The 16,473-nt window shown below is 36.1% G+C and overlaps 3 protein-coding genes across 11 annotated transcripts; all 3 read right to left on the bottom strand.

Annotated features, from left to right (window-relative positions):
- Nucleotides 1–898: 898 nt before the first annotated feature.
- On the bottom strand, nt 899–3,712 carry LOC140812668 (protein NUCLEAR FUSION DEFECTIVE 6, mitochondrial-like). 6 transcript variants are annotated; one of them, XR_012113729.1, is made up of 4 exons: nt 3,454–3,712; nt 3,211–3,332; nt 2,303–2,362; nt 899–1,186 (listed from the first exon to the last, which is right to left on the bottom strand). XR_012113729.1 is itself a non-coding variant. In XM_073171007.1 (3 exons), the coding sequence occupies exons 1-3, from the start codon at nt 3,603–3,605 to the stop codon at nt 1,167–1,169; spliced, it is 294 nt and encodes a 97-aa protein (XP_073027108.1). In that variant the 5' UTR covers nt 3,606–3,712; the 3' UTR covers nt 899–1,166. The 6 variants fall into 6 exon arrangements, 3 of the variants coding, with proteins under 3 accessions (XP_073027108.1, XP_073027109.1, XP_073027110.1); XR_012113728.1 differs by lacking the exon at nt 899–1,186 and adding an exon at nt 1,222–1,562; XR_012113727.1 differs by lacking the exon at nt 899–1,186 and adding an exon at nt 1,875–2,019.
- Nucleotides 3,713–9,342: 5,630 nt separating this feature from the next.
- LOC140811323 (uncharacterized) lies at nt 9,343–10,805 on the bottom strand. Its single transcript, XM_073169182.1, has 3 exons — nt 10,790–10,805; nt 9,422–9,939; nt 9,343–9,357 (listed from the first exon to the last, which is right to left on the bottom strand). Exons 1-3 carry the CDS (start codon nt 10,803–10,805, stop codon nt 9,343–9,345), a joined length of 549 nt encoding a protein of 182 aa, XP_073025283.1.
- A 1,052-nt stretch (nt 10,806–11,857) lies between these two features.
- Nucleotides 11,858–15,920, bottom strand: LOC140812632 (probable transcription factor GLK1). Of its 4 annotated transcripts, none has more exons than XM_073170951.1 (8): nt 15,783–15,862; nt 15,517–15,610; nt 14,260–14,579; nt 13,821–13,961; nt 13,051–13,362; nt 12,930–12,977; nt 12,687–12,812; nt 11,862–12,238 (listed from the first exon to the last, which is right to left on the bottom strand). In XM_073170951.1, the coding sequence occupies exons 3-8, from the start codon at nt 14,557–14,559 to the stop codon at nt 12,089–12,091; spliced, it is 1,077 nt and encodes a 358-aa protein (XP_073027052.1). In that variant the 5' UTR covers nt 14,560–14,579; nt 15,517–15,610; nt 15,783–15,862; the 3' UTR covers nt 11,862–12,088. The 4 variants fall into 4 exon arrangements, with proteins under 4 accessions (XP_073027054.1, XP_073027053.1, XP_073027052.1 ...); XM_073170954.1 differs by having other exon boundaries at nt 11,888–12,238; nt 13,051–13,359; XM_073170953.1 differs by lacking the exons at nt 15,517–15,610; nt 15,783–15,862 and adding an exon at nt 15,283–15,440 and having other exon boundaries at nt 11,858–12,238.
- Between the last annotated feature and the right edge of the window lie 553 nt (nt 15,921–16,473).

Here is a 16,473-nt window from a genome sequence, read left to right as displayed (position 1 = left end):
TGACAAACCGTCGCTAACCGCTGTCGGCCGGTGTTCGGCCGGTGGTCGGCAGTTCGTCGCTGGTCGGCCGGTGCTCGCCGCGGTCGGCGGTCCGTCTGTGGTTGGCCGGCGGCGGTCGGTGGCGGGAAATGGTGGTGAGTTTGAATTTAGGAGAAGGGTAAAATCGGAAAAATAGGAGATATTAAGAGTGGGATAAATAATCCTAGGGAGTGAGGAGGTATTATTTTAACCTACCTAATATAACCTAATCATACCTAGGAGGGATAAGGTAGGTTTATTTAAAATTGAACCAAACACTTGATTGAGCCGGATAAATTAGTCTATCACTCCTAATCCCTCGAACCAAACGGAGTGGTATTAGTTACCGCATTGTTCGTTTGGTTAGCAGGCTCTCTCGCACTTCTAAACACTTGATCCCTTGGCTGTACTTTTATTGATGTTCTTTTTAAAATATAAAAATTGGGTACGGCTTAACCTGATTTCATCTATATATCAAATTATTATATTTTGTTCAAAAGAAAATTGTTTGCTTCTTGTGAAATTACATGGGCAGGCGACATATAAAATGACGAAGTACTTCACTATCAAGATCTCCAATACTAACAAAAATTATTAAACATCGACACAATATATCTTTCATTACGAAGAAATATAATAGGAAGCACCACATTTGGAGTCCAAAGGTGGCGTCTATAACAAAATTTTTAACAAAGTTATCGAAACATGTGCCAAAAAATAACGAAGCACACATTACGGCTATGTGGGAGTAATGCTTGATATAACAAAACTGAGATATGCATTACTAATACATGACGAAACGTCAGGTTTAAGTACAATGTTAACAGCATCTAAACTAAACTTGATAATTGGCATAGCATAAAAAGTAAGGCTTCCACTCTGAATTATTAGAATTGGCAACTAAGAACGGCAGGAAATACACAATCATGATATCTCCAGTTCATTTGATACTTTTAACCCAACAATATACACGCAAGTAACTTTTATTATGCATTTTGCTTCATATTTTTCATGTGGCTGGATTTCACAATAGAGGAATCAGCAACAGTTTAAAATGGGTCAAATGTGTTCTCCAGGACATAAATATTTGTTCAGATAAGACAATTTCTGGAAGAGACCTTGATTGAGCCTTTGAAGGATGGTACCGATCATAGATCATCATTGCAAGCTGATTAATACATGGAAAATCAGTAAAATACTTCAAAAATGCAAAATTTTGACTGCAATCACATCTTAAACAGAGATCCAAACATCCAACAGCAATTAAATCTCAAAGAAGGGTCACTTAATAAAGTATTCATGCAAATCGATCTCGTCTTTCATGAGCAAATGTATTTAACATTCAAAAGGAAAAGAAAATGATGATACTCAAACTTTATCATGAGCAACAAGAAATTTATTAGTTTTCTAGGCATTGACACAATATATTGTCCCTTCTCGTAGCCAATCAAACTTCTTCACTTTCCACAATTGGTGTTCGATAGAAGATTGTAGTTTAAATATTTCCTTGCCTTCCAAAGTTCATCACACATCATCATTGCAAGCTGATCGAATAAAGATAAAATGTAAGTTTCGACCTTGATTGACTTCCCTCAAAAGTTTTATCTGATGGAACTGATCCTACAGAAACATGGAGTCCTAATTCGATGAAGGTATACACACAAACACAAGTACTCCAAGCCAATAAGCAAGCAACCATCTAACCCAAACTTAGTTTGGAAATTCTGCAGTTGTTTAGAAGAGTGGAGAGATGCAGTTAAAAGAATTTGGGACTATGAACATCAGCAAAAGAAACAGATTAATTCATTGGTAAAGAAATTCAACAATAGATATATTCCACCTCTTGGCACACAGAATAAAGTAGGAAAGTTTTATTCATATCCGAAACAAGGAAAATGTTTTTTCAAATAAAAACATTGTCTTCTGTTTAAAGAGTTCTGAAAGAATGAGAACAAATGCAATGATCTTTGCTTCTCCGTCTTCATCTAGTCTTGTCAAGGCCTACACAACAGGAAGAATGAAGAAGGAATTTTTTTTATTCAAATGAAGAAACAGGCATAGGTAAACAGATATCGAAGCTGGATGTCATATATAGTCATCATCATTTTTAGGAGCTCAGTCTCATCAACAATGTGAAGAAAATATTGCACAGAGGAGGGAGGAGAAGGAGAATATAGAAGGGAATGCTGCCAACAACTAAACTAGCTAGAATCCGACAAATATGCAAGGGCTTTATGATGTTTTGGGTGGAAGATGGGCACAACTGAAAAATAAACTAACTTACCAGATACATGAAAGAAGGACAAGGGCAGCAAAAGATGGCTCTACAGATCTTGCTAGATACCTAAATAAAGGAACGAGAAGATGCTGGTCAGGCAACCTATTGGCATTCATGAAACTTAAGGAGCTGCGCATAGCGAAGCTGCACCAAAAGGACTTTCCCGAACAGTGGTTTATGGAGAAAGATCCAGAAAAAAAAATCATAAAATCCAAAGATGTCAAGAAATATCTAAGTACGCCGAATCCAAAATAAAGTAATATTTTGAAGAAACCCACCCACTAAAGTGGATGTACGAGTCGAAAATAAATGAACCAAGAATTCAAGGTTAAATAACATGGTAAACTTGTAACCCCCAAAAAATTGGCTCGGAAGTTGAAAGGACTGCGCAAGAAAAGATGTCGCCTATCGGCACTAGGACATACTATTATTCCACGCTTCCTCTGTTCAGGATGAAAAGGCAAACCTAATGATCAGGTAAATGAGAACTGATGATAAACTGACACCAACTTTACTCCATCCCCAACCCCTCATCCCAACAGCTACCTTTCAATTCTCATATAACTTGTGATAAAGAATTAGATAGAAATGATCACTCTATTGTATCATATTGCTTCTTATATAATAGAAAAAACACTGAAAATCGCATCCACCATCTTGAGCATTTGAAAATCTATACATGTATTATTCATCACAAACACAACCAACTATACATAAAGGACAAAAAATAGCATGACAATGCACCACATATCGAATATGTACTCAAAAAATTTCATGTATAAGCATAGGCATGTACGGCAAGTTCAGATTGATTTTGCACTGAAAAAAGAACTATTTAAGCACGAAACTATTAGAACACAAAATGCGAAATAATAAAGAAGTTAACAAAAAAGATTAAATTCAATGAGAAGTACCTTCTGGAAGCCAACCGTATCCAAAGCGAGAGACAGTAAGCATCGAGGTCATCAGGGCCGAGGCCGTGGCAGTGTGGTATGGTTGCATTGACTCCAAGCACGCACTCATTTCAGCAGGGGACCTTTCGGAATTATACACCGAAAGATAATATTATGAACGTTTTCAGTTCTAAATTAAACTCCATCATTTCAGGTTTAGACAATTGAACCCAGAATATTTTACGTGTAGATATAGATGATTACCTAAAGATGCGGTGAGCAAGCGGGGTCCTGGAAGGGAGGCCGAACGACGAGCGAGCGGATTTCGTTTGGGAGGCGAGTCCAGAGGTGGCTTTACGGAGGGATGACGACCGGAATATTGATCTAGCGGCAGTTGATGCGGCGGCGATGGCCATTTCCTTTTGCTGAACTGCTCTGCGCAAATCGTAGATTTGGTTCAATGTAAAGTTAAGTGATTGCAGGATTTATTTTAGTCCGATGGAAGGGTTTCCAGGGCCTAAAACCCTTGATACGGGTTTTTGGATGTAGTATTAAATAATAATAATTTTAATTAATTTATGTACACAGAAGACTCGTTTGTCTATTTGGTATAGAAAAAAACTTGTGTGAGACAGTCTCACGGATCGTATTTTGTGAAACGGATATCTTATTTGGATCATCCATGAAAAAATATTACTTTTTCTGCTAAGAATATTACTTTTTATTGTGAATATCGGTAGGATTGACATGTCTCATAGATAAAGATTCGTGAAACTGTCTAACAAGAAACTTATTTCTGGTATCAAAGTGTCGAATCGTGGAAATCCAGTTGCAACAAAATCCTAACTCTAATTAAAAAAAATTGAATATATAATTTTTTTTGAAAAAAATAGAGAGCAAAAAACATTATAAAAATTGGTGAAGCCATTGTTATTTAAAATTTTAAAAAAGGACCCTCAAATGGTTGAAAAATAGTGTTTTTACATTATTTTAAGAACTTGATGTTTTGCTCTCCTTTTTCATTTTTGGAATAACATAAAAGCGTAATTCTTTGGAGTTGAGACTCTTATGTGCAAAATGATCTGTAAATATTTGTCTAAATGGAAGTTTCTTTCAGAAAAAAAAGTGAAAAATTTACCTCATTAAGGTTCAACCAATTACAAAAAATATATATAAACATTTTATTCTTGTGACAGACATTTCTGTATAACAAGTCACCAGCATGGCTACATTTAAGGTCTAATAATTAATAATGGGTTTAAACTATAATGTAAAGCTTCAATGCTGTAAGTTATACTAATATATACACATTGACAGGAAGATAAATATCTGAAAGAAATAGAAATGTTCAAACCTTTGCATTCTCTTGGTACGAGAGATTTCTCGACTGTGACCACATTATACTGGAATATCCTCACCTGCAAAACATAAAATATAGCCAGAACTCAGATCTTTATTGGTAACTAATAGCTCGTAAAGATGTAACACCTCTATCCTTCCTCATCCTACTGGAAAATGGAATAGTATATGGCCACAATATCAAAAGAGCAAAAGACAGTTTAACGAGGACTCACAGTTCTATCATAAGATCCCGTAACAAATTCACGACCGGTTGGCGAGTAATCAATATCGTTTGATCTTGGTAAAGCATATGATGTGTACTGAATAACATAGAAAGAATAAGCATGCACTTAAGATTATTTAAAATCAGCTACTCGAGTCTTGCATGGCAGAGACACGATCTTTGTGCACACATCTGGCTTAATTCATTTAATTTTCGAGCAGCATTGCTGTAACAATTGCCATCTTCATTTGTCTGCATTACTACGAGATGATAGTGTTAAACTGTTTCTCTAGATTTTCTGTGTTTCTAATCCCAAATGAAACTATACCAGAGAATCACAATCATGTTCTTGATTAAATATAAAAACGAATACGGAAGCGTACCTGAATCTTTAGTCATAGTTTATAGCGGTTTTGATCTTCCAAAATGTAGAATTTCCTTAGGTTCCTAATTCTCTCTATTGATGGGGATATAAAGAGATATCTTTACGTTTCTTTTCTACATTTGGGGACCATTACCTTACTGCTTTTATTAAGCAGTTACATAACGTTTGCCTATTTCTAATTTAGCCCCTTCATCAAATTAGAAATTCTGCATATGGTATCCACAATAAATATTCATGACATTTATGCCCCAAGTCAAATTCCTTATTTTTAAATAGATCACATAATGTTTGACTTATTATAATTGATGACCATATACATTCATTTAATTATATAAGTGTCCCAAAAATACTAACAATCTCCCACTGGACACATATACAATATAATGAATATGATATCCTTAGTGTGCACATGTCGTGTCATCAAATCTGAGGACATTCCTAACAATCTCGTCCATTAATCATATTGACATAGGATCAAAGCGGTCTTAATTGTATCAATCACAACTAAACTCATCCATGGTAACGTAAATCAACATCACTAAATGACATAGATCAAACATGAATTAGTGGCATGAAATTACATGCAAGGTGATCTGTTCATGTTAATTTTCAACTGGTCCTACTCAACTATAGTGAGATCAAACTTTTAAACATAATTGTACAAAGTGTAATGAACTGAATAATACTTCATTTCTGATCAGAATAAAAATACATAAATAACTGTCTATAAAACAACCAAACTACAAACTCCCACTCAAACTAGAGATCATCCATCTCTACGACACCCATACGAGCAGTATGCTCATGAAAGACATTAGGCGGCAAACCCTTTGTCAAGGGGTCCGCTACCATGGAGTTTGTACCTAAGTGTTCTATAGAAATCTGTCCACTTTGTACCCTTTCTTTCACAACAAGAAACTTGATGTCAATATGCTTCGACTTTGTCGAGCTCCTATTGTTGTTGGAATATAATACAGCTGATCTATTGTCACAAAATAATCCAAGGGGTCTTTCAATCCCTTCCAGAATACGCAGCCCAGTGACAAAGTTCTTCAGCCATATCGCATGATTTGATGCTTCGTAACAAGCAACAAATTCTGCCGCCATAGTGGAGGAAGCTGTAAGTGTCTGTTTGGCACTTCTCCAAGAAATAGCTCCACCAGCTAACATAAAAATGTAACCCGAAGTGGATCTCATACTGTCTTGGCATCCCGAAAAATCGGAGTCAGAATACCCAATGATCTCAAGATGATCTGACCTCCTATATGTGAGTATGTAATTCCTAGTTCTTTTCAGGTATCTCATAACCCTTTTGGCTGCTTTCCAGTGATCCATACCTGGGTTGCTTAGATATCTGCCCAACACACCTACTATGTACGCAATATCCGGACGCGTACAAACTTGAGCATACATAAGACTTCCTACCGCCGAAGCATAGGGAATCTTTTGCATTTCTTGAATTTCAAGACTTCCCTTAGGGCATTGTTTGAGATTAAACTTATCTCCCTTAGCGACTGGGGTGTTTCCTGGTTTACAATCTTGCATGCCAAATCTTTTAAGTACTTTATCGATATAGCTCATTTGTGACAATCCAAGAACACCTCGAGAACGATCTCGATGTATCTGAATTCCTAATACAAATGAGGCCTCATCAAGATCTTTCATCTCGAAATTTCTTGACAATAAACTCTTGGTTTGGTGCAATAAGCCTATATCGTTTGTTGCAAGCAAAATTTCGTCCACATATAAAACCAAAAATATGTGCTTACTCCCACTGAACTTGTGATACACACAATCATCGATTAAATTCCCTTCAAAACCAAATGAGAGAATTATTTCGTGAAATTTATGGTACCACTGACGAGACGCTTGTTTAAGTCCATAGATGGATTTCTTTAATTTGCAAACCATATTCTTTGGGTCTCCCGACACAAAGTTTTCTGGCTGCACCATATATATTGTTTCATCAATGTCGCCATTGAGAAACGTCGTCTTTACATCCATCTGATGTAGCTCCATATCGAAATGTGCAACAAGTGCCATGATTGTCCTAAAAGAGTCCTTAGTTGAAACCGGAGAAAAAGTCTCTTTATAGTCAACCCCGTATTTTTGAGTAAAGCCTTTTGCCACAAGACGAGCTTTATACTTCTCCACATTACCGTTTGAATCCCTTTTGGTCTTAAAAATCCATTTGCAACCAACAGGTTTTGTACCTTCCGGCAGTGGGACAAGTTCCCAAACTTTATTGTCTTGCATTGACTTATACTCCTCATTCATTGCTTCGACCCACTTTACCGAATTGGAACTTTCTGTGGCTTGACGAAAGTTGATAGGATCATCTTCCATCATGCCAACATTATCCTCATGTTCCTGAAGAAATACTACATAATCATCCAAAATAGCACTTCTCCTTTCTCTCGTGGACCGCCGCAATGGCACTTGGACCTCAATCTCTTCTTCAAGAGGTTGTTGAGTTTGTACATCTGGGAGATCAACGATGTCTTGATTTTCTGGAATTCCGATATTATTAATGACCAGAGTGGAATCCTGATCATTGTCTAAAGCAATCGGAATAGGAATCAACTCCTCATTAACCGTACTGGAAGTTGATTCTTCCTCAAAGACAAAGTCCTTTATTTTATTCTTCCCCCCAAACTCAATATCCTCGAAGAATATAGCTGTACCCGTCTAAAAAATTGACCTTGATTTGGGATCGTAAAACTTATAGCCCCTTGATCGCTCAGAATAGCCAATAAAGTAGCTGCTCACAGTCTTGGGATCCAACTTATTCTCATGTGGCCTATAAGGCCTCGCCTCAGTTGGACATCCCCAAACGTGAAAATGCTTCAGACTGGGTTTTCGCCCCAACCAAAGCTCAAAAGGTGTTTTAGCAGCTGCTTTTGTCGGCACTCTATTTAGAATGTATGCTGCCGTCTTTAGTGCCTCACCCCAGAGTGATTCCGGCAAGGATGAATGGCTAACCATACTCCTTACCATGTCTTGTAGAGTGCGATTTCGTCTTTCTGCTACACCATTCATGCATGGAGAGCCCGGCATGGTGTATTGTGGGACGATACCACACTCCTCTAGGAATTTGGCAAAAGGCCCTGGACGTTGTTCACCCGAACCATCGTACCGACCATAGTATTCACCACCACGATCGGACTTTATTTTCTTTATCCTTTTGTCGAGTTGATTTTCAACTTCAACCTTGAATGACTTGAACACGTCCAATGTTTGAGCCTTTTATATGTATGCATATCTCGAAAAATCGTCTATAAATGATACAAAGTAGCGTTGACCATTCCAAGAAGGTGTTGGAAACGGTCCACAAACATCCGTATGTATCAATTCTAAGACTTCCGTAGCTCGATATGCACCTAATTTCTTGCTTTTGGTTTGTTTTCCTTTAATGCATTCAATACAGACATTAAAGTCCGTAAAATCAATGGAATTTAAAATTCCATCCGACACAAGTTGTTCAACTCTATTTCTAGAGATGTGACCTAAGCGCTTGTGCCATAATGCACCCGAATTATCATTATTTAGCTTTCGTTTTGTACCTTTCGATTCAACATTTAGGGTTTCATGATATGAAGCATTTCTATCAAGCAAATAGAGATTGTCATATTGCATAAGTAAACCAGTTCCAACAACATTAGAATTAATAGATAACATAAACTGATTGTTTCCAAAGGAACAATTGTAACCAGATTTGTCCAAATAACAAACAGAAACCAAATTCCGTCTAAATGACAGTACAACAAAAGTATCCATTAAATCCAAATAGAAACCAGTACAAAGCAACAATCTAAAATGACCAATTGCTTTCACTTCTACCGACTTTCCATCGCCTACATAGATACTTCTTTCAGCATCACTTGGCTTTCGGTAGCTCAGGCAACCCTGCATTGAAATACTGATGTTAGTAGTAGCACCGGAATCTAACCACCAAGTATTTCTAGGTACTGAAGCTAAGTTAACTTCAGAACAAACCAAATTAAGAAATGTACCTTTCTTCTCGCGCCACGCGCGATACTTGGCACACTCCTTCTTCATGTGTCCGGGTTTATTGCAGAAGAAACAAAGGTCACCAACTTTATGTTGTTTCTTCTCACTCGGACCCACAGCATTTACATTCTTTCTTTTCTTGCCCTTGTCTTAGAGGTGCTTGCCAAATGAGCACTTTCTGTCTTCTCTTGATTCAATCTCTCTTCCTCTTGGACACAGTGAGAAATCAGTTCATTCAAACTCCACGTTTCCTTCTGACAGTTAAAACTGACCTTAAAGTGGTTGAACTGAACCGGAAGAGAAATCAGGATGAGATGCACAAGTAAATCCTCGTGCAAATCCAACTTTAGTGCCTTCAATTTCGAAGCAAGATTAGACATCTCCATGATGTACTCCCTTATGTTTCCCTTGCCCTTATACTTCATTGAAATCAAGCTCTTTAGAATAGTGCTTGTTTCAGCCTTATCGCTTTTGGCAAAGCGCTTCTCGATTTCTGCAAGGTACTCCTTGGCATTGGTGATGTCCTCAGACACTGCACCCCTAAACACCTCCGGAATGGCACGCTTGATGATCACCAGACTCATGCGGTTGGAGCGATCCCACTTCCCAAATATAGCTCTCTCTTCAGAGGAGCTAATTGCCGTAGGAGTAGTGGGTTTCTCCGTCCGAATCGCAAGGTCCATGTCCATGCACCCGAGAACTATCTGAATGTTCTCCTTCCAGTCCTTAAAGTTAGTACCATTAAGGACCGGTACTGAACTTAAGTTGGCAGAAATATTAGCAACATTCACTAAAAGAGAACATTAAAAATAAATAAATAACATGCTCACAATCATAATTATCAATAAAATTCAAAATTAATTGGCAAATCCCATCTCAAGATACCTAGCGCACCATTAATTTCAAGTCTTTGGACAGTAAAATTAACTGCAAGTGATACTCTTGTTGTAATAATCAAACACTAACAATAATGCATGACAAATAACAAACCCCTCTTTGGATTGATTTATTATTCTCATGTAAAATCCTTATAATCGTTACGTGTTTACTATCACAGGTAATTATGTCGTCCGGCCAACTATTAACCTTCCTTTGAGCCGATTAATAATCGCATGAACTTACAAACTTACAAACATTCAAAATTCGTCATGAACAATCTACAAAAGAGAGATCACTTTGGCGACATCTTGTTTCAATTAATTCAATCGGAATGATGAACTATAATAATTTTATTATATAGTATGCCAATTAATTGAATTCAATCGAATTAATTAAATAATAATAAAATAAATAAATCCAAAAAATTGAATCATTGGTCAAAGTTGCATGAAAATTAATAGTAGAATAATCAATTTTCCACCCAAAGTTCCTGGGAAGGCTATTATTTCATCCACCATTGACCGATAAACACAAATCATTGAGGATTTCATCAACAGAGAAAAAAAAAAATTTTGGAAGATCACACCAAAATTAAATTTTTTTTTTTTTATTCTCAAATCAAGAACAAGATTAATGGTGCTCTGATACCAATTGTTAAACTGTTTCTCTAGATTTTCTGTGTTTCTAATCCCAAATGAAACTATACCAGAGAATCACAATCATGTTCTTGATTAAATATAAAAACGAATACGGAAGCGTACCTGAATCTTTAGTCATAGTTTATAGCGGTTTTGATCTTCCAAAATGTAGAATTTCCTTAGGTTCCTAATTCTCTCTATTGATGGGGATATAAAGAGATATCTTTACGTTTCTTTTCTACATTTGGGGACCATTACCTTACTGCTTTTATTAAGCAGTTACATATCGTTTGCCTATTTCTAATTTAGCCCCTTCATCAAATTAGAAATTCTGCATATGGTATCCACAATAAATATTCATGACATTTATGCCCCAAGTCAAATTCCTTATTTTTAAATAGATCACATAATGTTTGACTTATTATAATTGATGACCATATACATTCAATTTTAAAGCTGCTTTGAAATTCAATCGAAAGACTAAATATGGGATGACAGTTAAATACAGATGCAAGCCACTAGTTTCCTCAGAGCAAGAAAAAAAAACACTGCTGAATAAGAGACCAACAGTACCGTAAAATATACTATCCAAATGCATATAGCAACATCAGATGTTTGAAGAGTAGTTTATGGATATGGCGGACACTTTCACCTGAGTGCTATTGGTATCATAAATTCAGAATTTCGGGAAGAAGGGTTTGATACTTCTGGAAAGAAGTTTTTTTCCAAATATTTAATTAATCATTCAAGATACGGGATAAAACGGAGAAATCATAGTTTCGCTAATTTCATTTTTTTTATTATTATACTTAGTTTTATTAATATTTTTAACATTGTAGTATTATCATCAATATTTTTCTATTATTTATTATTATTTTTGCAGGAACATTCTTACTATTAGTTTATTTCTTAATAATGATAGTCTAATTAATTTATTTGTTATGAATTAGTAAATATTAATGTAATAGAAAAGAAATAGAAAAATAATATTTCTGAAATAATTATTTTTAACATTTGATATTGAGATAGATTGATTTGATACGAGTTTTGTGTTAATTGTGATTGAGAAAGTAAAGAATGGTATTTTAGGATCTTTAAATTAGAAGAGGCTATGTTGTATAAAATTAAGGCAATTTTTTAAAATACAGTTCTAACTTGGATTAAAATAAGTAATTCCCCAACTTATTCTATTCAATTTTACTATAAGCTAAAGTATTAAGCTCATTTATGACAAAACAACAGGAACGTACAAATGTCACCCTTTTGGAGCCAATCTGACATATCGCCGTGTGCAGTTAAAGGGGAATCGGCACGAAAAACCAATATGCAGAAAGATTTCCATTTTATCACAGATGAATTTTTACAAAAAAATTGTCTGTTTTTTGTTAGTGGCGTGACAAAATCGAAGAATGAAGCAGCCAGTTAAGCACAAGATGGTGGAATCTTTGATATCCCTTGACGTTGCAACTCGACCAGTACACCATCAGCTGAGGGGGGCTTCAGTCCCAGTGGTAGAGGAAGCCATGGCTTTGATAAAACATCACCAATGATTGCATCTATGTTCTCCTTTGGCTGATAAAACATTGATGATGACAAAGTCAGGGGAAGAAAGAGAGTAATGTTCAGCAAAACTTTAAGACAGACTTTTAGTTCATAATTAAACCGTTCGAAGAAAATTGCTTGCTTTTCGTATGGTGCAAGCTGCACATGAATGGGGTCTCAACACTGTATATCCAAGACTAGATTGATCACAAGACAACCATTTTATCACGCTCGGTGTCATTCATTTATGTCCTCTTTTTTTGGTAAGTAATATTATTTGAAATCTAGGAAGTAGTGTTTTTAGTTCTCAGTCCATGGAGCAGGTTTCCAGCACTTTACAAGAAATCAAAGTGCAACAGTGAACTGCATTTCTGAAAGAGAATCTATACGCTAATTCCATGTATATGTGGCTGCCATATGCAGTGTTCTGACATTTAAATACTTCATAAAATTCTTAAACACGAAAAGGAAATCTTACCGGATGTAAGTCAAATGGTGGTTCAGGTAGTGTTTGTCCAGGGGGTACAGTCGGGACACCAACAACAGGGTCCACTCTGTACATGACAGTAGATGGTATGCCTTGTACAGCAGGCGAGGGAAATGTCTGCATGATTGTTACGTGGACAACACCAACGCACAGATTTGAGTCTATGAATTCTTTGGAAGAAAACAAATGAATATGAACTATACAACAATCTGAAGAGTAAGATATTGCAACTACCATGGGTGTAAAAGGCGTCGTAAAGCAAGGCATTCCTGGTGCCGGAACCTACATAAATGATACATGCCATTAAAGGCAATAAAATTTTATTTAGGCAAATTTGTGTATTGAGTACACTTACATTGTGGTGGTGGAAATACCAAAAATTAGGGTCGCTGGATAGTGATGGCGGCGAAGGATGACCTGAGGACCAAACAGGTGAGGGGAATTGGTGGTAAGGCCACAAGTGCATATATGAGTGGTCGGCAGATGGATGACCCCATACATGTAAAGGTTTAAAATGAGGAAATGTTGTCACCGGGGGAAAGCCCGTGGTAGGTACAACCCAAGATTTTGCATCTGTCCTGCCTGCTACACCATGCCTCCTTCGGCTCCAGCTTGCAGCCTCAGCTTCTCGAGCAAGCACTTGTTTCTGGTGTGATCGATATTTCTGCTAACAGGAAAAACACATACGAGCCTATTGAAGCTTATTAGCTGTGAAAAAAGAACAGCATGCATCAATAAGAATATCAAGGATTTCCAATGTCACTAAATTATTTGCAAACATTATTTTCTGCTATCAAGACAAGTTTAACACATTTTGGGACAACATTTGGCATGTCAAGATCCAACAATAGCAGAAAACTTTGAATTTACGGATTGAAGTAATTATTTCAGTAAATGATTATTCAATCTCCATAGCTGTGATCAATAACTGAAAAACAATTTGAAATAGTACATTTATACAAAAATAAAATAAAAACATTACATGGGGAAGAACAATCCGCTTTTGCTGAAAAAACTACAAAAAAATTGCCATTTCAGAGACAAGGAACAAAGTGATCGCTGGACGATAATGAAAGAAATGATAAATTAAGTACAGCGAAAAAAAATCCTAAAAAATGTGCATACTTGAAGATGGCTAGCAACATTATGGCGAGTGAGAAAGTCAATTCCCATGAGCTCCAGAATTGTTGAAGGCACAGCCTTATCCAAACCCAGCTGTTCCACTGCCTGCACAAACTTTTTGTGTAGCTCGGGCGTCCAATCAACCTACGTACAAATTAAGAAACCACTTATCTTTTCTTGAAATCTTAAACGTAGATAAGTTCATTCAAACCCATTGAACTCTAAGAAGTACTAAAATTAAAAATCACATTTTGCCCAAAGTTCATAAACTAATTTTAAGGAAGGACCTGAATAGCTATGGCGTGATGCATATAGCATATAGAATGAGTTGAAAATTTTAACGAGTATGACTTTGATAGAGAAAATTCCATCAAATTGCACAGAATTGCACTTTGGCATAACAGGACAATTCAATCTGGTTTTACAAATTCCATTTGCTTACCTTCACTTTCTTCTTCCCTACAGGAATTTTCAATTGCACTGAAGATTTACTTCCTTTCTCAGCTTCTCGATTAACCACAAATGTTCGTTTGCTTTTAATCACAGTTTCCTCTCCCCGAATAAAGTATGATCCTGAACATTGGTTTGAGGCTGAGGTTGAAACAGAGGCTGCCTTTACTTCTTTGTTTGAATTGCTTTCTTCAGATATTTTTTCAGCTGATGTACTAACATGAGTAATCATTTCCAGTTTCTCATCGGCAAAAGCTGAGATTTCAGCAATAGTTTTTGAGTCCATCTCCATATCCAGCTAGTCATCCCAATCTGCACAAAAAGATCATCAGATAACAATGTCAAGCATATTCCAGTTAAACAGTCAAGAATTTTCCAATCCATTCAGAACTAGTTTATGCGTTCCTCGATACTTGGACATTATGAGTACATGCATATGAAATTTAAGAATATATGGGATAGAATACAATACTGTATAGAATATTAAGACTAGAGAGGCTTAAGCCACATGGGATCGCATATCAGAGAACGGCAACGAATGAGAATGAGTGAGACTGATGTGTTATGCTTTTGCTCACAATACAATTATATACTAACAGTTAAAAGGATTAACAACTACTAGTTTCAAGAGGCAATTAACTCCAGTTCAACAACAAATTTACTGGTCTAAAATTTGTTAGCCATGGACATTAAATTTATATATCCTAAAACCACACCAGGCAAAAATGGAAGTTGTCGTCTGAAATCTAGTACAAGGAATTTACGTCTGAAAAATAATGGAAAAATAGATCAGACAACAAGCTTTGATGTTTTACCTTTAAGATGTAGGATTGATTGGATCCGGATCCAAACAAACAAAATTAGCCACTTTAGGGAAAATAATTCAAAAACTATTACTGAATACTCTATACATATGTTCTAATTATGAGCTTGCAACCCAGATTAATCCACAAGATGATTGGAACTAAACACGATATGCTCCTCTTTTTTCCATAAAAACAAGAAGAGAATATACCAGACTACCAGTACTAGACAGCTGAATTCAACTTTAAACAACGTCCTCCACAAAAAAGAGATAAATTTAAGAGCAGTCTCTCGTGAGACGGTCTCGACGGTCTCACGAATCTTTAAAAAGTAATATTTTTTTATGGATGACCCAAATAAGAGATCTGCTTCACAAAATACGAGCTATAAGGACCGTCTCACACAAGTTTTTGCCTAAATTTACTAAGTTTTTGCCTAAATTTACTTCACGCTCTGAGATGGAACTTTCTGCAACACAGGATCGGGTTCATGTAAGCTCTCATGATCAGCAGCTGCTTCTAGGCCAAGTCTCCTTCCAACTAAAGCACGAAATAACAGGTAAAAAGAATTACACGGTATCCACACAACCTCCACTCCAGAAATGTAGTCACGAGAAAAATAATAACAAAAATCCAAGCCACAATTCTGCTAGCTAAGGTAGCAGAAATACTCCTGCACTATGTAAAGCAAGAAATTTGAACATTGACTTACGAGATCTCGCCATTTCTACGCGCCACGGCCGATGCCCGAACAAGTAGAGGTGATCAGCAGAGAGTTTCGAGTCAAACTTACAACGATAACACAATCTCGAAACGCTGATTGTTGAGTAGTGATTCCGAACTAAACTCGTCGCCACTCCAAAATCTCTCCGATCAAACAATCATTCATGAGTTATGAACAGGCATGACTGCGCCAGTGAGTGTCCTGAAAAGCTTGTGATCATGAATTAATATTATAATAAAATAAATGATATATACTTAGAAATTTAAAAGTACGAAGCAATTTTTTTAGTGAGTCTCGAATCCGCGTCAACTCTACCCATATTCACAATAAAAAATAATATTTTTAACATAAAAAATAATAATTTTTCATGGATGATCCAAATAAGAGATTTGTCTCACAAATACGACACATGAGACCGTCTTATACAAATTTTTACCATTTTTTTTTGCCTTTACATTTTGTATTTGATATATACTATTGGAACACGCACATGTATGACGAAAATCAATAAATATTATATATTAAATGTGTATTATTAAATTATAATATTAAAAGATCATTTATACGTAGACAAAAAAAACTTATGTGACATGATCTCATGAGTCGGATTTTGGAGACAGATTTCTTATTTAGGTCATTTATGAAAAAAATATTACTTTTTATGTTAAGAGTATTATTT

Source organism: Primulina eburnea, chromosome 14 (genome assembly GCF_022965805.1).
Source record: "Primulina eburnea isolate SZY01 chromosome 14, ASM2296580v1, whole genome shotgun sequence".
Lineage (NCBI taxonomy): Eukaryota > Viridiplantae > Streptophyta > Magnoliopsida > Lamiales > Gesneriaceae > Primulina > Primulina eburnea.
This window is presented reverse-complemented; position numbering and strand designations above follow the sequence as displayed.